Consider the following 26,269-nt stretch of genomic DNA (forward strand, 5'->3'; position numbering starts at 1 on the left):
AGTGAGCGGGAACCGGTCTCCACATGGGATCCGAACCCTTGGCGGGAGCACCGCCACACTCCCAAGCAGCGCACTCTCCAGTGCACCACCGGGCCAGCCCTGTTCTCTTTTGAATGTAGGAAATGGGTCTATAATTTTAACAAGCTTGGACCCTGAGCGACCCTGTACCTATGATTTAATTAGAAGATATGAATAAATGTCTTTATTATATAAGCCACTTTTAGTAGGATATTATTTTCAGCCAGGAGCATTCAGATCATTACAGAAGATGATTCAGAATCTGCCAGTCATGGCATACCTCCCCATGTGGGAGAAGGGAAATACGCAACTCCAGCCCATTCTAGTCATCCTGTTTCACATTCAGGCAGGGAAGCATGGCAGTCTTACTAAAAGATTGAGACTTAATCATAGGACTATAGAATCTCCATTCCTTACCACCACATAGAAGGCTAGAGCTGGCTGGAACTGGGTTGTTTTCCTCCCCCCAGGTTTAGGTTCTGATTTTGGATATTTCCCAGTAAGTTAGGCTCTGACTAAATAGTTTCTCCTATGGGCAGGCCTTTTTAAGAACAGAGTGCTTGGCATGTTTCAAAGTAATTCCTTTTCCTCCTTCCACTGCCAAAAGCACGAGGGCATTTTTTTCCAGTATTTACTGTGAGAATCTGGTCAAACTGAAAGTAAAACAAAAGTGTGCCCCCCCATCTTTCCCCATGACTAGGTCCCCCTGGAGTTTTTAACTCTCAAACTTGTCCACACTGAGCCTCCAGCAATGCATCTATTGTAGTTCAGGTTTTTCTACCCAGGCACTGGTTCCTGAGGTGTTTTCTGCTTATGAGTCTCTGCTCCAGGAAGCTGTGACTCCTTGTATTCTCCTATATATCTCTCTAATGTTGGGGGCAGCAGTTTGTCCCGTGCCTTCACGTCTCTTTCAGATCCAAGAATTGTTTATTTTTCTGTCTGTTAAGCTATTTACTTGTTGGGATGGACTGGTGACTTCCAAGCTCCTTGTGTACAGAACCCTAAACTAGAAGTCTGTTCTTCAATTTTCAATTTTTTTTTAAGAAAGTCAGCTAATTGTCAGTTGACTTTTAATAAAAGCAAAAAATGTAATTGCTATGATTTGTCATTAATAGATATAAACAGTGATTACCTGGCAGAAAGATCTATTGAAGAAGTTTATTACCTTTGGTGTTTGGCTGGAGGTGACTTGGAGAAAGAGCTGGTCAACAAGGAAATCATTCGATCCAAACCACCCATCTGCACACTCCCCAAGTAAGGAAGGAAAACTTCTCTTGGAAATGAAAATGAAAAAAATATATATCTGGTAATAAATAACATTTTTTTAAAAGTTTCTTTTTTTGGTAGACATCCCAACTAAGTGATTATGGGAGTCAGTTGAAAGTCAGCGTCAATGCCTCATTCAATTGGGCAGTCTTTCTAATTGCAGAGTTCCCATCAGTATTTTTTTTATTGTTTTTAATGAATGTTGTCTTTTAATAAATAATTTGCTTTATGATCTATTTGAAGTGTAGGAAATGAAGAGAACACCTCCACCTGTTCTTATGTGGCCTTTGGATCTGTCTAGGAGCCAAATTGACAAGAGGCACATTAACAAAGAAAAGCACATGGATTTTATTAGTTTTTCATGTACATGGGGATCTGCACATGAGAGCAAAGTCCAAAGAAGTGGCCAAAGCAACATGCTTTTATACTTATTAGACAGAGAACAATAAATATGTGAAGAAAGGACAGGACAAAGAGGATCTGGGTAGGGGTAGTACATTCTAGAGGAGTCACTAGGATATATATAGAGAGAGACAATGGTTACTTTAGAGAATTAATTTATTCGGGGCTGTTGCAGTACCAAATCCCAGCCTCCAGTAATAAGGAATAGTCTCTAACCCCTGCACACAGGAGGCACTCCTCCCAAAAGAATCTTTATGGCTTGCTATATGAAGGAAAAGACAAGTCAACTAGGTTTTTTCTAAAACTACAATTTCTTCAGTGTTTCAGCTTGAAATAATCAGTATACCAATTGAGCATATTTTGAGATGGCAGATCCTTCACTCCTTCAGAAGTAAAGTTAGTATTATGGAACATCTTGTAATAATTGATGTTAAAGAAAAGTATACAAGTCAGAATATTCAAGACAGTTAATAAATTAGGCCAGTGTGCCTATTTTGAAGAACTATGTTTTTTTTTTTCCAAAATATATTTGTAAATGGAAACAAACTCTATGCTTCAGTCCGTGTCCTAGAGATCATCACTGTACTTAGTCATAGTTGAGAAAAGTCTGGGAAACTGCATAAGATACCATGCTGCAATTAGATTGGAAGTTAAATAACTCTACAGCCCTAAGGACCAAAATTGTCATTACTATAACATCACTATTCATATTTATTCATAAAAATATACACCTGAATTTCTTGAGCTTCTACCAGTGACTTAAAATTTTTAATTTTAGACTTTAGGACTTAGATTTGATCATTGTAGGTAACTATAGGAATTATCTGCTTGTTTTTTTCTTTTTTCTTCATTTGCTAATTTTTTAGATTAATTATTTGGATAGGCTACTAGTTTTCTACTCTTTTTCCTTCTTAAACCGGTTTTTAATATTAAATTCAATTGTGCTGGTCATACATTGAATCAAGTAGAAAATCAGGAAATAAGATGATGGAAATTCCATGAAGAAATGGTCTAAAGGATATATAGATTCTTAAAAGTAATCCTCTGAAATTCTAAACAATTTTCATGCATTTGTTATTCAATATTCTTTCTCCTGAGAGGTTGTCATCCAATGTTCTTTTTTTTTTTTCTTTCCTTTATCATTTTTCACCCAAATAAACTTTCTCAAGAGCACATTTGAATACTATTAAGATAATAATTTTAGTACTGAACTTGCATGAGCAAAGAGTTGCAAATGACGCCTTGTATTTCTTTATACTATATTCATACCAACTCAAGAGATATCTAAAAATGAGACTTGTTTGGAGAAATTTCAACCAGCAAGTTACATTTTTTTATTAATCACCTAGTCTAAAATTTACTTCTTTCTTGATGAAAGAATTGATGACTTAGAGTAAATTTTATTTTCTAGAAGAAATAATAAATTGGATTTTGTATGCTCATAATAATAATTATTTTTTAAAATCTCTTTTCAGTTTTCTGTTTGAAGATGGTGAAAGTTTTGGGCAAGGTCGAGATAGAAGCTCACTTTTAGATGATACCACTGTGACATTGTCACTATGCCAGCTAAGAAATGTAAGAATGATATTTTGCCAAATTTGCTTTAGATTTTTTTTTAACTAAAACCTTACAGATACACATGAACCCTTGTATTCCTCCCTGATTTCATAAAATATGGGAGAGTTTCTGTACGATATATGCCCCAGAGTGGAATTGCTGGAAAATAAAACCTATACAACTTCAGCTTTAATGTGTATTATCTGATTGTTCACAAAAATGATTTTATCTCTTTATCTTTTCACACATCATTGGATAAGTGTTCCTATTTCTCCACTTACTTGGCAACACTTCATATTATCAAATTTTATAAATTTTTTTGTTAATTTAATGTTATGGATTGGTATTTTGCTATAATACTAATTTTTAATTCCCTGATTTGTAGTACTACTGTGAGTCTCTTCACATTTTTTAGCTGTTTTCTTACCTCTTCTGTATGTTACTAGTTCATATCTTTTGTCAGTTTTTCTGTTGAGTGATTTCTTATTGATTTGAGGACTTTTAAAAATATATTCCAGATATTGTTTCTTTGTTGGCTATGTTTATGTGAATATCTTCTAGTCTGTGGCTTTTCCTTTAACTTCTTGATGGTGTCTTTTAATAAACAGGATTGTAAATTTTTATCAGTGTTTTCCTTTATAGGTGAGTATATTTCATTTGGTATATTTTGCTTGTTGTAACTTGTTTAACGTTATATGAAGAGTATAAATTTTTTTTCTGTATTTTCTTCTAGAAGATTTGAAGAATTTTTTTCCACATTTAATTCTTTAACCAACCTGGAATTTATTTTTGAGTAAATTATGAGGAAGGTATCCAACATCATATTTCATTGATAAGAAATAATCCCTGTCTTAGTAACTTTTATTAAATAGTTTATTCTTTGCTTTTTTGATCTGTACTATCCACTTTTGGGTATATACCTGGAGATATGTTTTTGGGCTTTTGTATTCTGATCTGTTGGCCTGTTTGTCTAACCTTAGCTGATACCATACTGTTTTAATCCATAGTTTTGTTTGAGATCTTGATGTCTAGCAAGAGAAGATCCTCAATTTATTGTCCTCAAAATAGAATAGGAGTACTTTAACATGTTGTTTTACTAGCTGATTTTTATAGTTATCTTATTGAGTTTCATAAAACAACTTATACGATTTTTATTGAATTGCATTTTATTTATAGGTAATATTTTAGAGAACAGATATCTTTAAAATATGGAGTCTTATTTCTTGAACATGCTATAGAAATGCCATTTATTTAAGTCTTATTTTATGTCAATTTTCTTCTTAATGTCTACGGATCAGTTATCAGTTTTATTCCAAGGTATCTTATTTTTGCTCTTGTAAATAGAATGTTTTAAGGTCAGCAAGGGAACACGAGTTCTCAGGGAGCCTTTTTCTTTCATATATGTATGTATGTATTATATGTTTGTGTTATATGTATGTGTGATTTTTGTAATTAATAGACTTTATTTTTTGGAGTAGTTTTAGGTTTACAGAAAAATTGAGCACAATGTAGAGTTTCCATACAGCTCCTCACTACACAGTTTTACCTGTTAACAATTTGCATTAGTGTAGTACATTTCTTACAATTGACAAATCAATATTGATACATCATTATTAAATAATGTACATAGTCTACTTTAGGGTTCACTTTTTCTGTTGTATAGCTCTGTGAGTTTGACAAATGTATAATGTCATATATTCACCATTACAGTTTCAATGCTCTAAAAATCCCCTGTGCCCCACCTGATTATCTCTCTTCTCCATCCCACTCCCACACCACCCCAGATCCCCTGGCAACCACTGATCTTTTCATTGTCTTCATAGTTTTGCATTTTCCAGAATGTCATATACTTGGATACATATGTAAATAGCATTTTTCGATTGGCTTCTTTCACTTAGCAATATGCATTTAAGGTATCTTTATATCATTTCACATCTTGAGGCTCATTTGTTTTCATTACTGAATAATATTCCATTGTATGGATGTGCCACAGTTTATTCGTTTACCTAGTGAAGGACATTTTGGCTGTTTCAGATTTTTGGCAGTTATAAAAAAAGCTGCTACAAAAAATTCATGTGCAGTTTTTTGTGTGGACATATGTTTTCAACTCATTTGGGTAAATACCTAGAAGTGCAATTACTGGATTGTAGGAAACTGGCAAACTGTCTTCCAAAGTAACATACCATTTGCATTCCCCACAGCATTAAGAGAGAGTTTCTGTTGCTTCAGGTAATAGATTTGTCAATGTCCACAAAGTAATTTGCTGGAATTTTGACTGGGATTGCATTGAATCTGTAGATCAAGTTGGGAAGAATTGACATCTTAGCAATATTGAGTCTTTCTGCTTATGAACATGGAATATCTCTCCATTTATTTGTGTTTTATTTGATCTCTTTCATCAGAGTTTTGTAATTTTTCTCATATAGATTTTGTACATACCTTATTAGATTTATACCTCAGTATCTCTCTCTCTCTTTTTTTTCTTTTCTTGGTGCTAATGTAAATGGTGCTGTATTTTTAATTTCAAATTCCATTTTTTTATTGCTAATATATAAGAAAACTGTCAATGTTAATATATTAACAATGTATCCTGCAACCTTATTATAATCATTAATTAAATTTCAGGAGGTGGATTTTGCATTTTTGTTTTTCTTTTCTGATTCTTTGGGATTTTTCTTACATAAACAGTCATATCATTTGTGAACTAAGACTTGTGTTACTTCCTTCCTAATCTGTATACCTTTTCTTGTCTTATTGTATTAACTAGGACTTTCAATATAATGTTGAATACAAGTGGTGAAAGGGTACATCCTTGTCTTGTTCCTGATCTCAGCAGAAAAACATGCAATTTTTCACGATTATATATAATATTAGCTGTATGTTTTTGTAGATGTTCTTTATCAGAGTGAGGAAGTTCCCCTCTATTCTTATTTTTCTGAGAGTTTTTACCAAGATGTTAGATTTTGCTGAGAGTTTTAATCAAGATGTTGGGTGTTGGATTTTGTAAAATGTTTTTCTGCACTTGCTGATATGATCATAGGATTTTTTTTTTTTTCTTTAACCTGTGGACATGATTGATTATGTCAATTTATTTTTGGGTGTTGAACCAGCCTTGTATACCTGAAATAGAATTCACTTGGTGTTATGGTGTATAATTCTTTCTACACATTATTTGGATTCAAATGTTAACATTTTTTTGAGGATTTTTGCATCATGCTCATGAAAGTGATTGGTCTGCGGTTTTTCTTCCTTGAATTGTTATTGTCTATTTTGGTATTAAGGTAATGATGTCCTCAGAAAAGTGAGGTAGGAAGTCTTCCCTCTGCCTCTATTTTCTGGAAGACATTGTTATAATTTCTTCTTTAAGTGTTTGGTATTATTCACCAGTGAGCTCATATTGTGCTTCTTCTGTTAAGGAAGGTTATTAATTATTGATTCAATTTCTCTAATAGATATAGGTCTGCTCAGATTTTTGTGTGAGTTTTCAGAAATTGTATCTTTCAGGGAATTGGCACATATAATTGTCCTTGTTTAGATATCTGCTTTGTTTGAAATTAATACAACTATTTCAGCTTTCTTTTGATTATTGTTAGAATGGTATATCTTTCTCCACCCCTTTACTTTTAATCTGTCTGTGTCTGAAAAGAAATTTATAACCACTATTTTACCATATCTTCAACAACTATTTCAGCTTTCTTTTGATTATTGTTAGAATGGTATATCTTTCTCCACCCCTTTACTTTTAATCTGTCTGTGTCTTTATATTTAAAATGAGTTTGTTGTACATAATGTATAGTTTGGTCTTGTTTCTGTATCCATACTGACAGTTTTGGTCTTTTAATTGGTGTATTTAGACTTCATATTTAAAGTGATTATTGATATATTAGATTGATGTCTACCATATATTAACTGGTTCCTTTTGTTGTCCTTCTCCTTCTTCTTCTTCTTTGCTCTTTTTCTGCTTTCTCTGGTTTTAATTAAGCATTTCACATGATTCTGTTTTCTCTTCTCTCTTGGCATATCATAGTTCTTCTTAAAATTTTTTTAGTCTTTGCCTTCGAGTTTATAATATACACTCACAAATAATATATTCACTTTCACTATGCTTCCAGATAGTACAGATATTCTATAATAGTGTATTCCCAGTTCCTTCCTCCCATCCCTTAGTACATTTCTGTCAGTAATTTCACTTATCTATTGGGTAATACTAAAGAAACTGTTGCTATTATTATTTGGAACATACTTTTATCTTCTACATCAGTTAAGAATAAGAAAAATAAAAGAGATATTTTCCTTCATTTGTTCCTTCTCTAAATTCTAACTCTTCCTTTCTTTAGATAGATTCAAATTTCTCACCTATATCATTTTCCTTCCCCCTAAAGAATATTTCTTGTAAGGCAGGTCTGCTGGCAGCAAATTTCCTCAATTTTTGTTTGTCTAAGGAAATCTATTTCTCCTTTACTTTTGATACAGAATTGTAGATTGGTGAGTTTTTTTCTTTCACTACTTTAAATATTTCGCTTTCTTCATTTCTTCCTTGCATGCTTTATTTTTTTTTTTTTTTTTTAGGAGAAATCCAATGGAATTCTTATTCTTGTTCTTCTATAGGTAAGGTACTTTTCTTTCTCCTGACTTCTTACAGGATTTTCTCCTTGTCTTTCATTTTCTGTAGTTTGAATATGATATGCCTAGGTGTATATTTTTGGTATTTATACTGCCAGTGTTCTCAGAGCTTCCTGGATCTTTGATTTGGTGTCTGTTTAATTTTGGAAATTTCTCAGTTACTATTATTTCAAATATTTATTCTCTTTCTTTCTTTCTTCTTCTGTTATTCCTATTACATGTATATTACACCTTTTGTAATTGTCTCATGGTTCTTGAATATCCTGTTCTGTTTTTTTTTCATTCTTTTCTTCTCTTCGCATTTTAGTAGGGGGTTTTTTTGTTTGTTTTTTGTTCTGTTTTTTTGCATGGTACAAATTTTATTTGAAATGTTTCATGAAAGGTGATATATGGCAGAAATTCTTACTTTTGCATTGCATGATATTTATCTTTTATTTTTTTATTTTAAATATTCTTATGTACACATATTTATGAGGTACAGAGCTGACGATCAGTATTGGTGTCCAGTATGTGATGATCAAATCATTATTATTACCATGTTCATCATTACAAATCATAATTACTTTTTGTGACCCTTACCCAGTTACTTCCTATTTCCCCTCTTCCTCCCCCTTTCCCACCTCTAGTAACTACAGGTCTGTTCTCTCCTTCTGAAAATTCAACATTTCATTATGGTCTTTCTTTGTTTCTTAGTTCCCACTTATGAGTGAGGACATGTGATATTTCTCTTTCTGTGTCTGGCTTATTTCTCTTAACATAATTTTCTCCAAGCTCATCCCTGTTGCTTGAATGGAAGAATTTCATTCTTTTTTATGGCTGTGTAGTATTCCACTGTGTATATATACTATGTTTTCCTTAGCTAGTTTTGTGCTGATGGACATTTAGGTTGGTTCCATGTGTTGGCTATTGTAAATAGAGCTGGAATAAACATGGGAGTGCAGGTATCCCTTCAACATGATGATTTCCATTCCTTTGGGTATAGACCCAGAAGTGGTATTGCTGGATCGTATGGTAGTTCTATCTATAGTTGTTTGAGAAACCTCCATACCGTTTTCCATAGTGGTGGTACTAATTTACATTCCCACCAACAGTGTAGAAGAGTTCCCTTTTCTCCACATCCTCACCAACATTTATTATTCTCAGTCATTTTGATGATAGCCAGTCTAGCTGGGATGAAATGATATCTCAGTGTGGTTTTGATTTGCATTTCCCTGATGATTAGTAATGTTCACCGTTTTTTCATGTATCTGTTGGTCATTTGTATGTCTTCCTTTGAAAAATATCTAGTTCCTTTGCCCATTTTTTTAATTGGGTTATTTGTTCTTTTACTGTGTAATTGGTTGAGTTCCTTGTATGTTATGGATATTAATCCCTTGTCAGATGTATGCTTTGCAAATATTCTCTCCCATTTAGTATGTTGTCTTTTCACTCTGTGGATTGTTTCCTTTGCTGTGCTTCTGCTTTTTAGTTTAATATAATTCCATTTGTTTATTCTTTCTTTTGTTGCTTGTGCTTTTGGGGTCTAATTCATAAAGTCTTTGCCTAGTCCTACATCCTGAAGTGTTTCCCCTATGTTTTCTTCCTGGAGTTTTATAGTTTCAGGTCTTACATTTAAGTCTTTAATCCATTTTGAGTTGATTTTTGTATATGGCAAGAGGTATGGGTCTAGTGTCGTTCTTCTACACATGGATATCTTGCTTTCCCAGCACCATTTACTGAAGAGGCTGTCTTTTTCCCAGTGTATGTTCTTGGCACCTTTGTCAGAAATCAGTTGGCTGTAATTACTTGGGTTGATTTCTGGGTTCTCTATTCTGTTCCATTGGTCCAGGTGTCTGTTTTTATGCCAGTACCATCTTGTTTTGGTACCTATAGCTTTGTAGTATAATCTGAAGTCAGGTAGTGTAATGCCTCCAGTTTTATTTATTTATTTATTTACTTTTTGCTCAGGATTACTTTGGCTATTCTGGGTCTTTTGTTGTTACAGATGAATTTTAGGATTTTTTTTTTTTTCTATTTTTTGTGAAGAAAGTCGTTGGTATTTTGATGGGGATTGCATTGAATCTGTAGATCACTTTGGGTAGTATGGACATTTTAACTGTCTTAATTCTTCCAATCCATGAACAAGTAATGTCTTTCCATCTTTTGGTGTCTTCTGTAATTTCTTTCAGCATAATTTTGTAGTTCTCATTGTAGAGATCTTTCACCTCTTTGATTATTTGCATTTTAGTTTTGAAAGTTTCTTTTGACTTACCTTCAAGCTCACTGATCCTTTCCTTTGCCATGTCCAGTCTACTGAAGAACCCATCAAGGGGATTCTTTGTTTCTCTCAAGATGTTGTTTCTTTCTGGTGTTTGCTTTTGATTCTTTCTTAGGATTTTCATCTCTCTGCTCACATTACCCATCTGTTCTTGCATACTCTCCACTTTTTATTACAGCCCTTAGCATATTAAACAGTTATTTAGACTCTGGTAAAACCCATGTTGGTGAGGATCTAGAAATAGCTTCTCTTGAGGGTAGGCCTTCGTTAAGGAAAGCAGAGTACTAAGAAGGTATTTCAAATTGGTTACTTTTCCCCTCCTCCTGCAGGAAGAATTAGGGCATTTTTTCTCAGCTATTCACCCTGAGAATCTTGTGGGAATTGAGGTAAATCTCATTGAGGTGTGGTAGCCTCCTTAAGGCTAGGCATTCAGAAGTTTCTCTCTCAAGTTAGTCTGTGCTCAGTCTGCAGGTATTAAACAATTACCTTTTTGTTTTTAATTTTTAAAATTTTATTATTTTTTATAAGCATATTATTATTACAAATCAAGATTTTTCTTTATGCCCTTTACCCATCTTATTCCTCCCCAAACCCTCCCTTACCTCCCGCATCTCCAGTATCCTTAGGTTTGTTTTCCCCTTCTGAAAGTTCAACTTATTGTTTTGGTCCTTCCTTCCTTCTTTCCTTCCTTCCTGCCTTCCTGCCTGCCTGCCTGCCTTCCTTCCCTCCTTCCCTCCCTCCCTCCCAGTTACAAGTGAGAACATGCCTCTTTCCTTGTCTGGCTTATTTCATTTAACATAATTTTCTCTAGACTTATCCATGTTGCTGCAAGTGGCAGAATTTCATTCTTTTTTATGGCTGAGCAGTATTCCATTGTGTATATATACCACACTTACCTTTTAATTGTTTTTACCAGGCTCTAGCAGTGGCATCTGCTCCTGGTAAGCTGTGATTTTCTGTCTTTGCCTGTCCCTCTAGTTTTTAGGAAAGCATTCTGCTGTGATTCTGATAGATCTAAGATTTTTTTTTAGTTTCAGTTTGTTCAACTTTTTCTTTTTGTTTGAGCAAGAGTGACTTGCCTTGGAACCACAAGATTTCCAAGCTGTTTTCATGTTGAGTGAGAAAATGGAAGTCCTAGCCTTTTATTTTCTATCATTTATAGCCAAGGCTATTAAAATAGGTACTTTTTCCTGTTGTTCCATCCTGCCTCCACCCCACCCCCCACACATACACACACATACAGTTTTTCTTTACATGCTTTTAGCAGGATCGTCTCCAATGTGGCTTCCTGCTATGCAGGTGCCAAACCCTTTGTCCCATTATGCTCTGAATCTCTAGGCCACAGTTAATCAGTATACTTGAGTACTAGCTTACCTCTTTTCTCTCTCAGCCCAGCTTTATTATCAACCTGGTTATCTCTCTGTTATTATTGCATTTTCCTTACTTATTTAGGCTTATCCAACCATTTAATATTTGACATGTTATGTGGTAGGAGGGTATTAGAATCTCTTGTCTGCCATAATGCCAGCAACAGAAAATTAAAATATATGATTATTACTACTTAATACACTGAATTTCTGATCTCTTTGAAAGAAAGGATGTGTAAAATGGCAAAATAAGAAACAATACAAGGCAGCAAACAATAAAGTACATCCAAAATATATGGCTTCAACTGATTTTGTTTTCTTCCTAATTTATTTCTTCAATTTAAATATAATCCAAGCTTTATGAATCCCACTTAAATGAATCTAAAGCTTTAATTCTACTGTCTGAATTCCTTTATAGTTCTACTTTTGAAATTTAGAATACTTTTTTTCTATAATTATTTAGAAATGTTAATTTGCTAATTTTTAAAATAATATAGAAAGCAAATAATAATTTTCACCTTAAATGATTCTTTGTAAGGATTTTCGCCCTTTTATAATCCTTAATGTGCTAAATTTTTAATTAGAAAAGACAAACAGGGCCGGCCCGGTGGTGCACTCGGTAGAGTGCGGCGCTTGGGAGTGCAGCGGCGCTCCCGCCGAGGGTTCGGATCCCATATAGAGGCCGGTCCGCTCACTGGCTGAGCGCGGTGCGGGCGCGACACCGAGGGTTACGATCCCATTGCTGGTCGCGGTGCGGGCGCGACACCGAGGGTTGCGATCCCGTTGCCGGTCGCGGTGCGGGCGCGACACCGAGGGTTGCGATCCCGTTGCCGGTCGCGGTGCGGGCGCGACACCGAGGATTGCGATCCCGTTGCTGGTCGCAGTACGGGCGCAACACCAAGGGTTGCGATCCCGTTGCCGGAAATGAAAAAAAAAAAAAAAGGACAAACAGAAAAGATACTTACGATATCTATAACATTCATGATAGTACAAGCTAAATTTTAACAAGCTGTATGTACAAATAATGTCATAAAATTTGGGAATATTTTATTTCTTTACTTAAAATTTTAATCTATGAAGGAAATACCTAGAGATTTAAATGTAAATGCATAGCACATCAATTTTAAGAGAAGAGTTAGGCGTAAATCCAGTTTTCCAAATTCTCAGTGTTGGGTAAAAGATTTTTCTTTGACTTTTACAATTCTGGGAATAACTTACATGGATACACAATGACTCTAATCACAGAAGATCAGTGCTGGCTACATGCAGAGCTCGAACTTTTGTGTTAATCCCCTTAGGAGCAGATACTCTGCCTTCAAGTTGAAGAGCAGAGCAGCAAGCAGGATGGCATTAACTTTAATCACCCTGCTTAGGATATGGTTAGGATTATATTTTACTGCTGCTTGCCCACTAACATTTTTGAAGAATACCTGTAATCCTGGCAATGTTATTATTTGGAGCAACATATATTACAAAGATTTGAAGGAAAAAATCATTAATTAAATTTTGTCAGTTTATATATGTTCCAAGTATGATATGAGAAATTTTTTAGAATCCTTTTCTTAGCACTTTTACTTTTGACTTAGTTTGTATTATGCCAAAGCAAAAGTAAATCTGACTTATTAATCGATATATATAAAAAGAGTACTTCTTTTTTAAGTCTTTCTTCATATGATTTAAAAATACTTTATCTATTTATTAAGAATTATACTAATGTTAGTAATTCTGAATTGTGTTTAGAAAAATATTATGATAGGTGTCTGATTTATGAGCAATACCTAGAGGTAAAAAAAAAAAGTGAAAAGCTATTTTTTATAGTTAAACCTTAATCAGTAGGGGCATAGTATGTTTTCATGTTTATGATAAGAACTAATTGTTAGATTCTATTTTATACTTTTCTTGTTACCTTTATAAGTTTATAATTTTTATGTTACTTTTCTTTTTAAATGCAAATCAGTGTTTCTGCCTAAAATGTTCATACATAAATACTTGTCTTTAAATTTTCAGAGATTAAAAGATGTTGGTGGAGAAGCATTTTACCCATTACTTGAAGATGAGTGAGTATTTATAGTCTCATTTTACTTTTTTTTTTCTGTTGGGTTTGTAAGAAGTTTGTACACTTTTTTAAAAAGCAATTTCTAAATAGAATATAAAAACATTTTGTTTATTAAAATTTTGTACTTTTGTCAATTTTTTTGCTTTTCTCTTTTATAGCCAGTCTAATTTACCTCATTCAAATAGCAATAATGAGTTGTCTGCAGCTGCAACTCTCCCTTTAATCATCAGAGAGAGGGACACAGAGTACCAACTAAACAGGATTATTCTCTTTGATAGGCTGCTAAAGGTAGGGATTCTAATGTATAAAATGTTAATAGCCCATATGCAATTCTCTCCCTTTTTTAAAAATTTCATTGGTAATTCTTAGGGAATCTTGATGTCATGGGAAGACTACTTTTTATGAACCATCTTTTCCAGTTAACTTTCATCAGTTTTAAAAATGGTACATGTTCACAGTAAGTAAAACTAAAAAGTAAAAACAAGATGTGGAAATATATGCAAAATCATGTACACAAAGGAACAATATCTTAACTTTTTAAAGACTTAAAAAATTAATAGGAGAAAGTATCAATATTGAAACAAAGAAATGGATAAAGTACATAGCACAAATACAATTAGTCAGTAAATCTTTTTAAATTTTCATCTTCACTAGGAATGAAAAAAATACAAATTAAAATAGGGTTTGTTTGCATACTGAATTAGCAAACTAAGCAAAGGTATGCTGAGATTGGAACTCTCATTCTTTTAGAATAAATGTGAATTGAGTAAAACAAAGAGGAAGGATTAAAAAATAAGTAGAATCAGCTCCTGTTTTTGATTGTATCAAGTTTTGCAAGGGGTTAGGGACCCATTCTACTGCTTATTTATATGTATTAATAACTCTACACACAGTAATTTGCAGATACTTAGAAATTTACTGCAGGTCATTTCATCTTTAACACTAGTATATTCAGAACTGTCTAGACTAAAAGATGGCACTTAATGATTTGAGACCTTTTTTTTATTTCTTTCTTCATATCATAGGCTTATCCATACAAAAAAAATCAAATCTGGAAAGAAGCAAGAGTTGACATTCCTCCTCTTATGAGAGGTTTAACCTGGGCTGCTCTTCTGGGAGTTGAGGTAAAAAAGAAAAGAAAAGCTAATTAATAGTACTAAGAGAAGGTGAACAGCAATAGTGCTTTCTGAATATATATTTTTCAAGTTAGTGGAAACTTATATGGTAAAATGTGAGTATTGGCATACTTGGTAATTTTAAGTGGAGGGAATAAAGGAAAAAATAGAATAGATAATTCAAAGTGTGTTAGATTTATGGTGTTTAATATTTTATTGAATGATTCTTAGAGAAAAATATCTTGATTATTATTTTAAAATCAGAGAATATTTTTAAAATATATATCAGTTACAAATAGGTAGTAGCCCTGCTTATAATGTATAATTATTTTGCACTATGATTACCTACTTATAAGTTGTTTTGTGTAAGTCTGAGGAAATCTTTCAGTCCAATTTGTGCCTTGTCAAAATTACTAACATAATTTAGTGGGTTTTGGTACACCTATTCCTCCTTGACCATGCTGCCAAAAGAAAAAGCTACTTTGTCTTCTACAATACTTTTATCTATGGCACTGAGAAAAGGAGGGGTGTCACAAAATTATTAGGCTGACTTGCAGTACTAACAGAAAGCTCTGATGACAGCAATCATGATAATGGGCCAAATCTCTGCCGGTTTTTTTCATCTTCTGTCAATTTCTTTTTCATCCTATCTTCCTCTTATAGATATCTATCACCACACCCCTTCTTGTTTTTTAATTCCCTCAGCTATTTTGGGTCTTTTTCAACTCTGTTGAAAGAATTTCCTTTCTTCATTCCTGATTCCCTTGAGAATGAGAGTCTAAGAATATCTTTGAATTTGATTGGTTACTTTACAAGAATGCCTATTGTTCCATATCATACATTAATCATTAGAATTGTAGAATCATATAATGTGAAAGTCCAAGACGACTGATGTCAGGTTGTTCAAATCTCTCATTAAATAGATGTCCCAAAAAAGTTGATATAGCAAATAATGACAGATTTTGAACCCAGATTCCTGGCTCTGTCTCTACCATGATTGTAAGCCAGAATAATAAGAATTTTTTCATGCTTGGTCCTTTAGAACATGACCAAAATTTGAAGTAATTTATTCAGTTACTCCTTCTGTACCACTATAACTGAAAAATGTAAATGGCCCCTTTAGTCCCTAATAATTCTATAATTACATGATATCCACTCTTTAATTTACCCCAAACTTTTGTTTTCTGGTGCAAAACTACCACTCTTTTGAACAATTTTATTTTATTTTTGCTTTCATTACCAGCTAACAAGAAAATTTCTTGTAGGACAACCCCTCGCCATACACACAAAAAATTGTATTTCTTCATGAAAGTTGCTATTTATGAGATAACAATGAATAGAGAACAACAAAGTAATGTTGCGTTGTGGAGGCTGGGAGGTTGACTAAGCATGCTCACTAGCCAAGTGACTCATCCTGGTGGACGTAATTCATGGATCTGCCTCAGCAAAATGGCAGACTATCACTTATCACAGATCTTCATCACCGATTGTCAAAAATGTAGAGAATTTTTCTTGAGGTATACCTTGGGTTCGAATGTGCCTATCTGTAGTTGGGTAGGTTTTCAAAGATCAATATTTATAAGAAATAGACTTTTCCTATATTATCAGTTTTATTATGGATATGATGAATTAATAGATCTTCTCTTATTTTTTTGCAGGGGGCTATTCATGCCAAGTATGACTCAATTGATAAAGACACTCCAATTCCTACAGATAGACAAGTATGATTTAGATTTTCTTAAGCAACCTAGGATAATTCTACCAAATCTTTAAATTTTAGAAGGGCATGAAGAGATTTTCTTCCTTTCATTGTGAATACTAAACCACTCCCAAAACTCTTACACTTGTATATTAGTAAGTTAGAACAACACCTTGAAGGACTTAGGTCAAGTAACCTTTTTAAAATAATTGTAACTCTTCTTCTGAATAATTTACCACTTATTTACACAAGGTTGTAAAGGAAGGTGTTTTTGAAAACTATATTAATACACACTTTTTAAAAAGAAATGGTCTGTTTTTACTGTTTTGGTATACATGTAACTTCTTGGATGTTTCTAGAAGATTAATAAAATATTTAAAAACTTTAGATGCTAGATTTATAAAGGTGGTTTATTCTGAAATTCATATTATAATATCTCCTCTTCCTTATTCATTTAAAGAGTAAGCATTAATGATTTATTGGGGGTTCACCCTGACTATTATAGTTCCACCTTGTTTCTTTGCTGTTTTACAGATCGAAGTGGATATTCCTCGCTGTCATCAGTATGATGAACTGTTATCATCACCAGAAGGTCATGCAAAATTTAGGCGTGTATTAAAAGCCTGGGTGGTATCTCATCCTGATCTTGTCTATTGGCAAGGTAACTTTTTTAGTTTTTAAGAGTCTTGTTGGAGTATTAGGAGTTTGTTGCGTAATACAATTTTAAAAATTAAAATAAAAATGTCGAAACATCCTTGGCTTTGAGAAAAGTCAATTTTAAGCTCTGATTCATTTTTTGAAAGATTTTATATGAGGACTTTTTTAAAAACTTTGTCTAATGCCTAGTACCTCTAATTTAAATGCATGATATTTAAAGTGAAACAACTTATCACATTGATTAGGAGAACAAAAAGACTATTTGGTGCTATTGTAATCTTTGCAGATACATTTTTTAGCACTTAGGCAAATAACAAAATAATTTTATGCCATAAATAATTTTGGGCTAGTTGAGATTCTTACTATTTAATAATTTTTAATTTATGCTTGTCATGGTTATTAGGAATTAAAGTAGAGTATGATCCTGAACCACTCATTTTATTTATTTTCTGTATTTTTCCCTATTACCTTTAATAACCTAGATCCTTGATTTTTAGGTTTTGTCTTTATTATTTTTGTGGTTATTGACAAATTCACAAACAAGAAACCCAATGCACACCAGCCCAGTTTTTTAACATGTTATGAGCAATAGTTTTTATATTTCAATTCTTTATTTTTCACTGACCATACTTAGAATGAAGCTATTATTTTTTCCGAGCTCTATCTACTTCAGAGGTGTTCTATATCCTCTTAACAATTACAGGTAAATTTATGTGCATTCTGTCAACATAACAACATATGAACAGCATTATTATTGATAAAAGAACTATGTCATATATTTGTATTTCACTTCACAACTTTTAAAATTTTAAAGGATTTTTTTTAATAATCCCAATAAAAAAACATAAGGCAAATCTCCATCTCCTAGATGAGAAAATATGCATGAAGAAGTTAAGTAATTGCAAAGATCACACAGTTAGTATCAAATTGAACCATATCCCAAGTCTCCTAACATTTTTTACATTTTTCCATTATTGTATTATATTCATAATAATATTGGTAATAATAATAATAACTGATTTGTATTGACCACTTACTATGTGCCAGACACAATCATTTACTCCTCACAGTAACTCATGAAGTAATACATTTCTGAATGGATAATACTTAAAATGTTTAATCTATTTGAAGGTAATACAGAGAACTCATTAATGTATATTTCTACAATTCTCCTGTATTATATTCATTTGACTCCTTTTTCTCAACCCCTCTGCATCAGGTCTTGACTCACTTTGTGCTCCATTCCTGTATCTAAATTTCAATAATGAAGGTAAGCTCCTTTATCATTTAAATAATAATTGTGCATATTATTGTAAAATATTTGATTCAAACATGAAAGGTTTTTATTTTTGTTTTAGGTTCTTGCTCTTTCCCTGGTAGATACTGTAAATTTCTGTGAAATAATGTTTGTTAGACTCATTTTAGAGGGTGTAAAGGATTAATTTGTTACTGTAGAGTTTCAGTTATGACTGGGCTGTGACTAGAGATTTGTTAGGAATTTGGTTATTCTAAATGCATTTACCTACTTTGGTGACAATTTTTATGAAACCTCGGAAAACATTCTGACTTCTTTAGAGATTAGTTTTAGTCTAAGTATACTTTCTAAAAAATTTATAAAGAAATCAATATTGGCTGTGTTTCTCCCTAATCCTATATCTACAAAGCCTATCATTTCAAACACTACCTCCTTAATGAAGTTTTTTCTTATTCTTCCTGAACCCATACAGCCAAAGTGTATTTCCTGTTTTTCAGGAAAGTTATCTTGTGTCTATCTTGTATTCTACATTCTACTTACTTACGTACTAATGTAACCCTTTTTTTTTAACAGCTTTTTTTTTTATGACTAGTATTCCATTTTCTGCCCCTCTGCTGTAATGCCTTTTTGTATTGTAGGTTTTTCAATAAATATTTGTTAGATTCAATTGACTCAAATTCCGGATCCCTAATGATATCACATATAAAGCATGTTACCATATGTAGCATGAAATTTTAGATGCCTAATCTCAGAATCTCCATTTTTTCAAATTTTGTCTGTTTCGTATCAGAATTCACATAGATTTCTGGAATTGAGTAGCGATAGCATAATCTCAGAGAACTGGAATTTTGCTATATGAATGGTTTTAAAAATGTACTGTCCTCTGATATCCTCACGCATTAGTCTAGACTAGGGGTGTTGCTATATTCAGTTAGGCATAACCAATTTATCACTCATGTCAATTCAAGAATAGTAAGGGATCTGTGTTTGAAAGTACAGGTTATAACCAGTATTCCCAAATCCAAAATTCTCAGACTCCTGTTTGCATCAGCAATAATTAAGGATCATGCAGTTTGCATAGCTTATTAATCATGATCATGTTAAGAAATTTTTAAAAACATAAAGTTTAGGTAATAAAGGTTTTTATTATTGCAGAATTACAATTGCCACAGTAGTTTGAAATTGAAGTCACTAGGATGAGTATCTTTTGTTGTTCAAAATATTTTCTGTTTTAAAGCAAAGTCTTTATTTCCCCTTAATTTTGTGTTTCCAGCACTTGTTACCATAATGGTTGTTTACTAGTAAACTAAAGGAATGTGTGCTGAGTGATTACTGATAACTGCTTGTTGTGTACCCTATTAACTAATTTTTTTATATGCCTTTGCCTTGTTCTTTCTTAGCTTTGGCTTATGCGTGTATGTCTGCCTTTATTCCCAAATACCTGTATAACTTCTTTTTGAAAGACAACTCTCATGTAATACAAGGTAAGCAAATGTTTTTCCTTGTCTTTTTTCAAGAAAAGTACTTATGTCAAAATTAACCAATATTTGATTAAATTTATGATTTTGACCCAATAAAATATGGTGATAATCCATCACTAAATCTCATGATGAGAGATCAGAAAGTTTAGTCTTTCCTACAAGTCTACGAAGATATTTTTCTAACGATTATTTAATATCTGATCTCAATTCAGTTCAAGTATAGATATGCTAGCTTAAGAAAATCAGGCTGCTATTTGTCTTTCTCACAATTAAAATTGCCCACAAAAATGTTCAACATGGAGCAAGCCTATTGTAAATTGGTAAGAAATTTAAACATTGTTTAATTGTGTCAGTAGAGTCCAAATCATAATATAACCCATTTGTGAATTCATTCAGCACAACTTCAGCCACATTCCAATTTCTAAAATAATTTTCTGAACTTTTGGAAGTAAGTATAACAAGTTAAAAATATGCACTTTTGAGTCAGGAAAACATTTCAAATTTAAGCTTCATTACTTATTGTGTAATCTTAGACAAGTAACTTATGTTCTCTAGGTATCATTTTCCTCATATAGAAAATAAAAAGATGGTTGTAAAAGTTAAACATGATAAAATTTATAAATGCCTGGCACAAAGAAATATTCAATAAGTGTTATTTATTTCTTATTGTTATTGTTACTATTATTACTATTTTTTTGCTAGTACCATTATTATTATGGTATTACATATTGTTTTATGTCTTACCTTTTCAACAAGATCCTAAATATTTTAAGGGCAGGGAATTTTCTTACAGTTTTGTATTTCTTTTAGAACAGACTGCAAGACTGCTCATATAGGCTCCTATTTACTGTTTTGATGACAGTTATCATATACCCCCTTGATATTTTAAGGGCAGGGAATTTTCTTACAGTTTTGTATTTCTTTTAGAACAGACTGTAAGACTGCTCATATAGGCTCCTATTTACTGTTTTGATGACAGTTATCATATACCCCCTTGATTTAAAGTTTTTGCCTATACATTATTCATTCTACTAAATTTCAATCAACTTGAAGCTGGTGCTGTGTTTTATTTATATTTATATCGTTATGGTTTGATATAGTTCACTTTGAATAAAGTAGGAAAGCTAGAGGCTATGTCTGATTCACCAAAAATTCTGCAAGTTAGGTTGTTAATTAGAAATATTCTTACTTGGTTAAAAATGAGTATAAAATTAGAGTATCAGAGGTCAATATGAGCAAATAATTACAAAGCAAGCAGAAAGGGAAATGTAAACAAAAAAGATAAAATGGCTAAAAGTAGGAGAAGGAAATGAATATGGATAAATAGATCAGCACATAAAAACATTTTTTTTCAGCATCATTTACATTGAAGTATAGAGAAAAACAAAAGTTTTTTAAATTTTGTATTTATAAGCAAATTGAGTCATGTGATCATTCATATATCTCTTTGTGTCTACAATGTAGATAGGTGCTAGAAATTGAAATAATGATTCACTGTCTCTGTTCGTTTTGAAATGTAAACTCTGTTGACTTGTATTTGTATTTTGAAATGGTTTGGTTTGAAATGGATATACACAGTTCCCTGCACATTTCTACATTGTGTTTCCTAGAATGTTTTTAGAAGGCATTACTTCTTGCTTTCACTTTTTATAACTAAGGAGGAGTGTGTTTTATAGGAAGGAAATTGCTTTTTGCTTGTAAGTTAGTTTAGTAAGGCCATCTAACATCAAGGGTCAGTAATACCTTCTTCAGAGAATTTATGAAGTGATGTCTTATAAGGCTGTGTTCTGTACATTATTAATAGGGATGTGTCCCATATTTATTCACAGTTCCCTTATTTCCCTGTTCAGTGATGTTTTATAGAATTGACAGTGTACTCCTTAAGATTCCAGTAATACCACAATGAGTGGATTTAATAACATCTTGGATGATACCGGCGATTTCAGAAACTGTGTACTAGAAATAATCTGGCAGATAGTGACCAAACACAAACTGAAAAGATTAAAGATAGAAAATAATCAGGCTAATATTTGTGCAGTACAAGCAAAAAGATGATTTCTTAACCCTCAGTTAAATATCAGCAATATAATGCTGTTATTTTTAAAGTTAACATGAAAATATAATATTTACTGAACTTTTAAACAGGAAAGCCTGGAAATCATCCTTTTCCAAATTTGTCAGGCCCCTATTAAAGCAGAATGCCTATCTAGATTCCTATACTTTAGAAAGATGAAAATATTGAGGAATCCTCAAATAAGCAATTAAAAAAATAAGGACTTAAAAAAATGAATTTGTTAGACTATGTATTAGGTGGCTGGACTGTGTGCCTGGTTAGATGGCCAGCTCTCAGAGCACCATAGTGGATATCTTCTATTACATTGGTTACTATTTTGGCTCTGTATAGATTCCTGTTACAAAGTACAGAAATTATTTGCCTCTAGGAATTTTCTTTTTCACTAATTGTTTCATATCTCAGATGGGTGTGTATGTTGTACTGTATACTGATAATGAATTTTCAACATGAAAAAGATTGAGTTTTTACACTTTTTAACTGAAGACTTCTTTTAAAAAGCTTATTATACAAATAAGCAAGATACGATTTTGTTTAATTTATGAAATAGAGAAGAAATCATCGTGTACACTATGAATTTGGAGAGACTGCTCAGAAAGGCCAAAAGACTTTTATTTATCTTGATTGATTTTTCAGTAATGTATTTTAACATCCAATATTATAATTAAAAGACCTCTCTGCAATTATTTAATGCTTGTTTCTCTAAGTATTATCCATTCTCTCAGTTGTATTTTCTATAAATTTGTATCTGAATCTTGAATTAGTAATTAATGTTGAGCCTTGTTTAAGCTACAATAATGTTCTTTAAAATTATGCTGAAAAATGTAGCATGCATTTTTTCCCCAAGAAAAAATAGACAAAGTATTTTAAATCATTTGTTCAATTTTTATATTGACCATGTGTGTTATATAAGCAAAAAGCATAGTTATAGTTAATTTAGTCTTTCAGTAGTAATTGCACTGACACTCTACCAGGCACTGCTTATGGAATTAAGGTTCTTAATGATAAATAAATCACTTGTTTAAGGAATTTCATGGCATGATGTGAGAAATAAATGTGAAAGTAGCTAATTATAAGTCAATGATACGAGTATATGTACTACAAATATGAGGATAGAGCCAGAAATGAAAAAGTTTATTTTTAAAATTTTCTTTTTTTTTTTTTTTTTGGTGGCACAGAGAAGAGAGGGCATGTCTGAGAAGGTTTCATAAGAGGAAACACTTGAAAAATTTGAAGTTTGAATAGGAATTTTCTTGATGAAAAAGAAAAAGACCTTCATAGGACAGAGAAAAAGAAGAGGACTGCAGTAAAAAACTGCAAAATAGGTTGATAAAATAGCTAGTAGTCAAATGTGGTGCAGGGTAGGAAAGAAAGGGATTGAGAGTTAAGAACAAGCTGAAACAGAACACTGATTATTGGTTACTAAAATATGATGGAAGATCAGTGCTTTACTTTCTAAAAACAAAAGGTTTATTTTATGTTTGGAACTAGGAATATTCAGCTCTCATTTTATTGGTTTCCTTCGTTGTTTTTTTTTTCCCATTTCTATTTTGTAATGTTTTAAGCTTTAAACTTCAAAGTAACATGGATTTTTGATTAGCGCAAATAGCACATGCATACTTTCTTCTCCACAAATTTTGGGAAAATCTGAAGTCATATGAAACTGATCAATTCTTACTCCCCTCCCCTTTTCCCAGAGGTGGGAAAGAGGGATGGCAAGGGGGGGGGGGTAAGGGCGGAATTGGTAAAGGGCCGTGAAAAATGATTATTATTTTATAATGTTGAATATACTAATTATCCTGATTTCAGCATCACATATTGCACACAGGTATTAATATGCAACTCTGTACCCCACAGATATGCACAAACAACTATGTTACAATAATTAATAAATAAATAAAAGGTAAAGGAGAAAAGAAACCCCACAAAATCTAATTGTAGAATTACATATTCTCTTAATCTTTGAATTGTCTTTCCATAAATTAAAAGTTTCTATGTTCAATAGCCACTTGATTTCTCTTTGAAAAAAAAAAAAAGATTTATAGCTATACACTAATAGAACTTAAAAATCTTCTGTTTTAAAGTTATTCCTAAAATATAATATTTACATATTTATAAGTCATGAATGCTGTCTCTTATAGATCAGTAGAAAAATGGTCTATTTAAGCAAGACCTGACAGTATTTTTAAAATATAAGAAATTTCATTTTCTGAATTTTTATCATTTTTGGCACCAAGAAATTATTGCCAGCAACATTGCTATTGAGTTGACAGAGTATCAATACACAGGAACATTTAAAAATAATAATATACTGACCAAACAACTCAGGATTGGCTCTCTAGATTATCTGAGATTACTAAAGTTACACTAAGATTCAGAATCTTAGAGTACCAATTGGTTTGAAAAAGATGAAGGAATTTGAGAGAGTTCTGTTGTTAGAGTTTCAGCAATATTGGAAAACAGATTTATAAATTGTAGGACAGGCATATCTGAGGCTATTGAAGAGAAAGGCAGTTTCAGGCCAGTTAATAAAGGGGCAGCACAAATTTGGCCAATAAAATTTGGGCACAACATTAAACATATTCTTGTACTGTTTTATAAAACCGAGGCATATTCACACTTGGAAGATATGGTTGCTACAAGTCACAAAAGAAATGATAGAAGGAGATACCATATAGATCTGGGAATTAAAATTGAGTCAAAATTGTCCCAATTTTCTGAGTGGTATCTTCTTCACTGTGATGTCCCTAGCATTTAATGTAGTGCCATATATAGCTAGGTTGACTATATAACTGAATCAAGACATTGTTGAGTGTTAAAAGGGGCACTAACTGCTTCAGACATTGGGTATACAGGTGCCAACTGAGACTCTCCCAGGCGAACTAGGATATATGGCTACACTACAAATAAACATTTAATAAGTTGTTGAAGGATTAGGAGGAAGGCAGACAAACACAAAGTCCAGTTTTCAAATATGGGGTATAAAAATAAAATAAATCTCCTTTCCCACCAAAGAATAACAAAGAGAGAGAGAATATGCAATTTTACTACAAGGGTTGTGTTTTTAGAAAAGCAGTGCATTGCATATTTCCTGTTCAGTGCACATTTTTGCAATTGATGATGTTAATGGTATTTGAAGATAGTAGGTAATACACTGAGCATACAGTCTTGCCATTTCAAGAATGTCTTGTGTCATGTGACTAAGGAGATTTTCCTGAAACAGAAAATGTTCTACCTTTACTAGAAATATTATGAGAGCTATTAAGTGAGTTTGCTTGCAGATTTTTTTTTTTTAACCAGAGAAGGGGATATGAGTTAAAAAGAAAACAGCTCACAAATGTAGCCTTAAATATTACTTTTCTCTTTCCTTTCTCTTCTGTTGAACCCCCTCTTCCCATTTAGTTATAAAAGTATGTGCCTGTTTTTGTGCCTTTAGTAAGTAGGTCAATTTTACAACTGGAAAACCTTGTAATGGAACCTAGTTTGAGTTTATTTGCATTAAAATAACTGCTTCTCTTGAGTTCTATGAGTCAACATGTCACCAAAAGATTTGGCTTGGACACATTCTTAGTTGATAAGAAATTTATGACTCTGCCTATGGTCTTCAGGATAAACTACCAACCTGATGGAAAATAACAGATAGTTACAGAAATGAGAATGCCATATCTGAATTGTGAGCAGAGGAAACCATTTGTTTTAAATCCTTTGCCTATCATCTTTCATCTCCTTTTTACCCCAATTAAAAGAGTGAAAGCTGGGGCCAGCCCGGTGGCGCACTGCTGCAGTGTGCCGCTTGGGAGTGTGGTGGCGCTCCCGCCGAGGGTTCGGATCCCACATACAGACCAGTTCCCGCTCACTGGCTGAGCGAGGTGCGGGCGCAGCGCCGAGGTTTGCGATCCATTGCCGGACACGAAAAAAGACAAAAAGGAAAAAAAAAAAAAAAAGAGTGAAAGCTGAAAAACTGGCCGGCAAGGAGAAAATAAGGATATCCATACATAAGTCTTTCTGAAATTTCATGTCTGTGTATATTTTATAATTTTTTTTGAAAAACAGTTTGCTTATTTATAAACAGCTGTACAAAAATATGATAATGTCATATGAAATTCTTGCACTGATGGGGAGATAGCCATTTTAAAATATGTAATAAAGAAGTTGTTTTAAAAGAGACGAATAAGAATTTTTAATACAGAGGTTGGACGGGAAAAGGACAATTTATTTTCATTTTATATCTCATTACAAAAAAGGTATAAGGTTTCATTAAAAAGCAGAAAAATTTTATTAAATATGATTTTGTGCAGTAATGTAATAAACTTAACTTGAAGTTTAAGGGGAAAGTTTCATAAATATCTTGACTTCTTTTTCAAAGAATAGCATTTACCTCTACATTGATCACTTATAGGTTAGAAAATACTATTTTTTTTTTTTTTTTTTTTTTTTTTTTTTTT

At 32.6% G+C, this 26,269-nt stretch overlaps 1 protein-coding gene across 1 annotated transcript in view; it reads left to right on the forward strand.

Moving 5' to 3' along the window:
- Positions 1-26,269, forward strand: part of TBCK (TBC1 domain containing kinase) — a 240,904-nt gene that overhangs the window by 81,748 nt on the left and 132,887 nt on the right. Inside the window, exons 10-18 of the mRNA XM_008581170.1 lie at positions 1,134-1,272; positions 3,162-3,261; positions 13,498-13,547; positions 13,705-13,834; positions 14,572-14,670; positions 16,320-16,382; positions 16,895-17,021; positions 18,237-18,287; positions 19,673-19,756. Of these exons, the coding sequence (XP_008579392.1) occupies positions 1,134-1,272; positions 3,162-3,261; positions 13,498-13,547; positions 13,705-13,834; positions 14,572-14,670; positions 16,320-16,382; positions 16,895-17,021; positions 18,237-18,287; positions 19,673-19,756 (843 nt within the window). The remainder of the gene's footprint in view (positions 1-1,133; positions 1,273-3,161; positions 3,262-13,497; positions 13,548-13,704; positions 13,835-14,571; positions 14,671-16,319; positions 16,383-16,894; positions 17,022-18,236; positions 18,288-19,672; positions 19,757-26,269) is intronic.

The sequence above is a fragment of the Galeopterus variegatus genome, unplaced genomic scaffold (genome assembly GCF_000696425.1).
Source record: "Galeopterus variegatus unplaced genomic scaffold, G_variegatus-3.0.2 Scaffold2287, whole genome shotgun sequence".
Lineage (NCBI taxonomy): Eukaryota > Metazoa > Chordata > Mammalia > Dermoptera > Cynocephalidae > Galeopterus > Galeopterus variegatus.